Source organism: Thermothielavioides terrestris, chromosome 2, assembly GCF_000226115.1.
Source record: "Thermothielavioides terrestris NRRL 8126 chromosome 2, complete sequence".
Classification (NCBI taxonomy): Eukaryota; Fungi; Ascomycota; class Sordariomycetes; order Sordariales; family Chaetomiaceae; genus Thermothielavioides; species Thermothielavioides terrestris.
Window position 1 is genome coordinate 105,606 of NC_016458.1, and position 1,685 is coordinate 107,290.

Genomic DNA, 1,685 nt, shown 5'->3' on the forward strand with positions numbered 1-1,685 from the left:
AATAAAAAGAAAAAGGTATAAATGACTATAAGAATCCTAAGAGTAGGGTTACCCCTTAGGAAGAAAACTTAGATACTAGCAAAAAAGAATAAGGTCTTAAAGGCTAAAAACAAGCGAAGGACAGTAGATAGACGAAGACTAAGTGAGATATAGCTAATAGAGATATTATTAGCGAGTAGGAGGCTAATATAACAATAGATATTAGGAAGGAAATATAGCTAAACGCCGATAAAACTATTAGAGACAACAACTTCTACGCCCTCCCCCCTTTCTAGAACATATATCCCTATATATCTAGAGGGCCAATGTTAAAAACTAGGTAGTTTTCTATAAAGGATTTTAATAGTAAGCTTCTAACAAGGTTGTTCTTTCTTTACCCCCTTTGTAGCTAAGTAAGTCCTACTAGCCTAAAGCGCTATAGTACGACTAAGGGTTTCTTCCTTAAGGACCTCCTTCTCAACTATAATCGTAGCGTCCTCTATACTATCCTCTTTTAACGTCCTATCGTCGTAATCGCTTATACTATGGACCTTATTATAATTTAGAACTACAATACTATTGTAAAGAAGCATATTTAGGTGACTAACGTAGCTACCTAGGCTAGTAAAGATATAGGTATAGTCCCCTTCTACCTAGTTAAGGCTAATACTATTGGCAATGCTATATTCCCCTTCGCTATCGTTGGCAAGCGTCAAGTGATATATATTTATAGAACCTTGCTCCTTGTCGCTATAACCCTTATCGCTAACCTCGTCGTAGTACCTACTGTTATAGCGCTCCTCTTTGTAATAGAATAGGGTCGGTCTATCCACTTCTAACTAGACATTATCCAACTTAAAGAATTTCTTTATATAGTTTAGAGGATATAGCGTCTAAATAAGTATACCGTCTAGAGTTTCTAGGAAGTAAATATTTCGATCTTTAATTATTCGAATATAGAATAGGCTAAACTAGCGGTACTCTAGCTTCTAAACTAAGCTTATATCTAGCTAGCGTATATTGTTATAGACGAGGACGAGATTACTAATAGATATAACTATATTTTTAAAGCGAAATTTACATTTATAAGCTTTATTATAGCGTTTAGCTATCTTTTTATAGGCTATAGCAACCTATTTAGCGACAATCTTATAATTATACTCTACTTTCTAGAGGATATAGGTATAAAGGACAATGAGCTTCGTATAGACCTTTATAGAATCTTCTCTCTCTAACTAGGTATAGACAGAGTCCTAGGCAAGAATTCGCTATATAGGAACATTAAACTCGACTAGACTAATAGGCTTATAATTGTAGGCAAGAAAGAAGAGAGATATTCTATAAAAGCCCTTAATAGTTATACAATCTATATACAAGATATATAGAAGGAGCTCCCTCTACCTCTTTCCTATACTATTAGTCATCTTTGTAAACGAGGTGGTAATCGGGATATAGCTAGCCTCATTTACACTGTTTATATAGAAATTATATAGCGAGATAATAACTCTCTTAATACCTAGCTTACAAAGGATCTCTTTAACTTCGCCTTTGAACTTAGAGCCTCCGTCGATAACTACAACTATAAGGTAACCCTAGCAACAAAGGATATATTGTAAAATAAAGGACTTAACAGACTTAGAGGACTTATTTAATAGGATCTTAGCCTTAATATATCCTATAAGATCGTTATAAGCCTCGACAAAGAA

The 1,685-nt window shown here is 34.2% G+C and overlaps 1 protein-coding gene across 1 annotated transcript; it reads right to left on the reverse strand.

Annotated features, from left to right (window-relative positions):
* Positions 1-1,376: 1,376 nt before the first annotated feature.
* Positions 1,377-1,685, reverse strand: THITE_2046164 (uncharacterized protein; the record flags this gene model as incomplete). The annotated part of the gene is made up of 2 exons (XM_003651128.1): positions 1,377-1,558; positions 1,580-1,685. Coding segments are annotated over 2 exons (288 nt in total), but the record flags the coding sequence as incomplete, so codon positions are not given.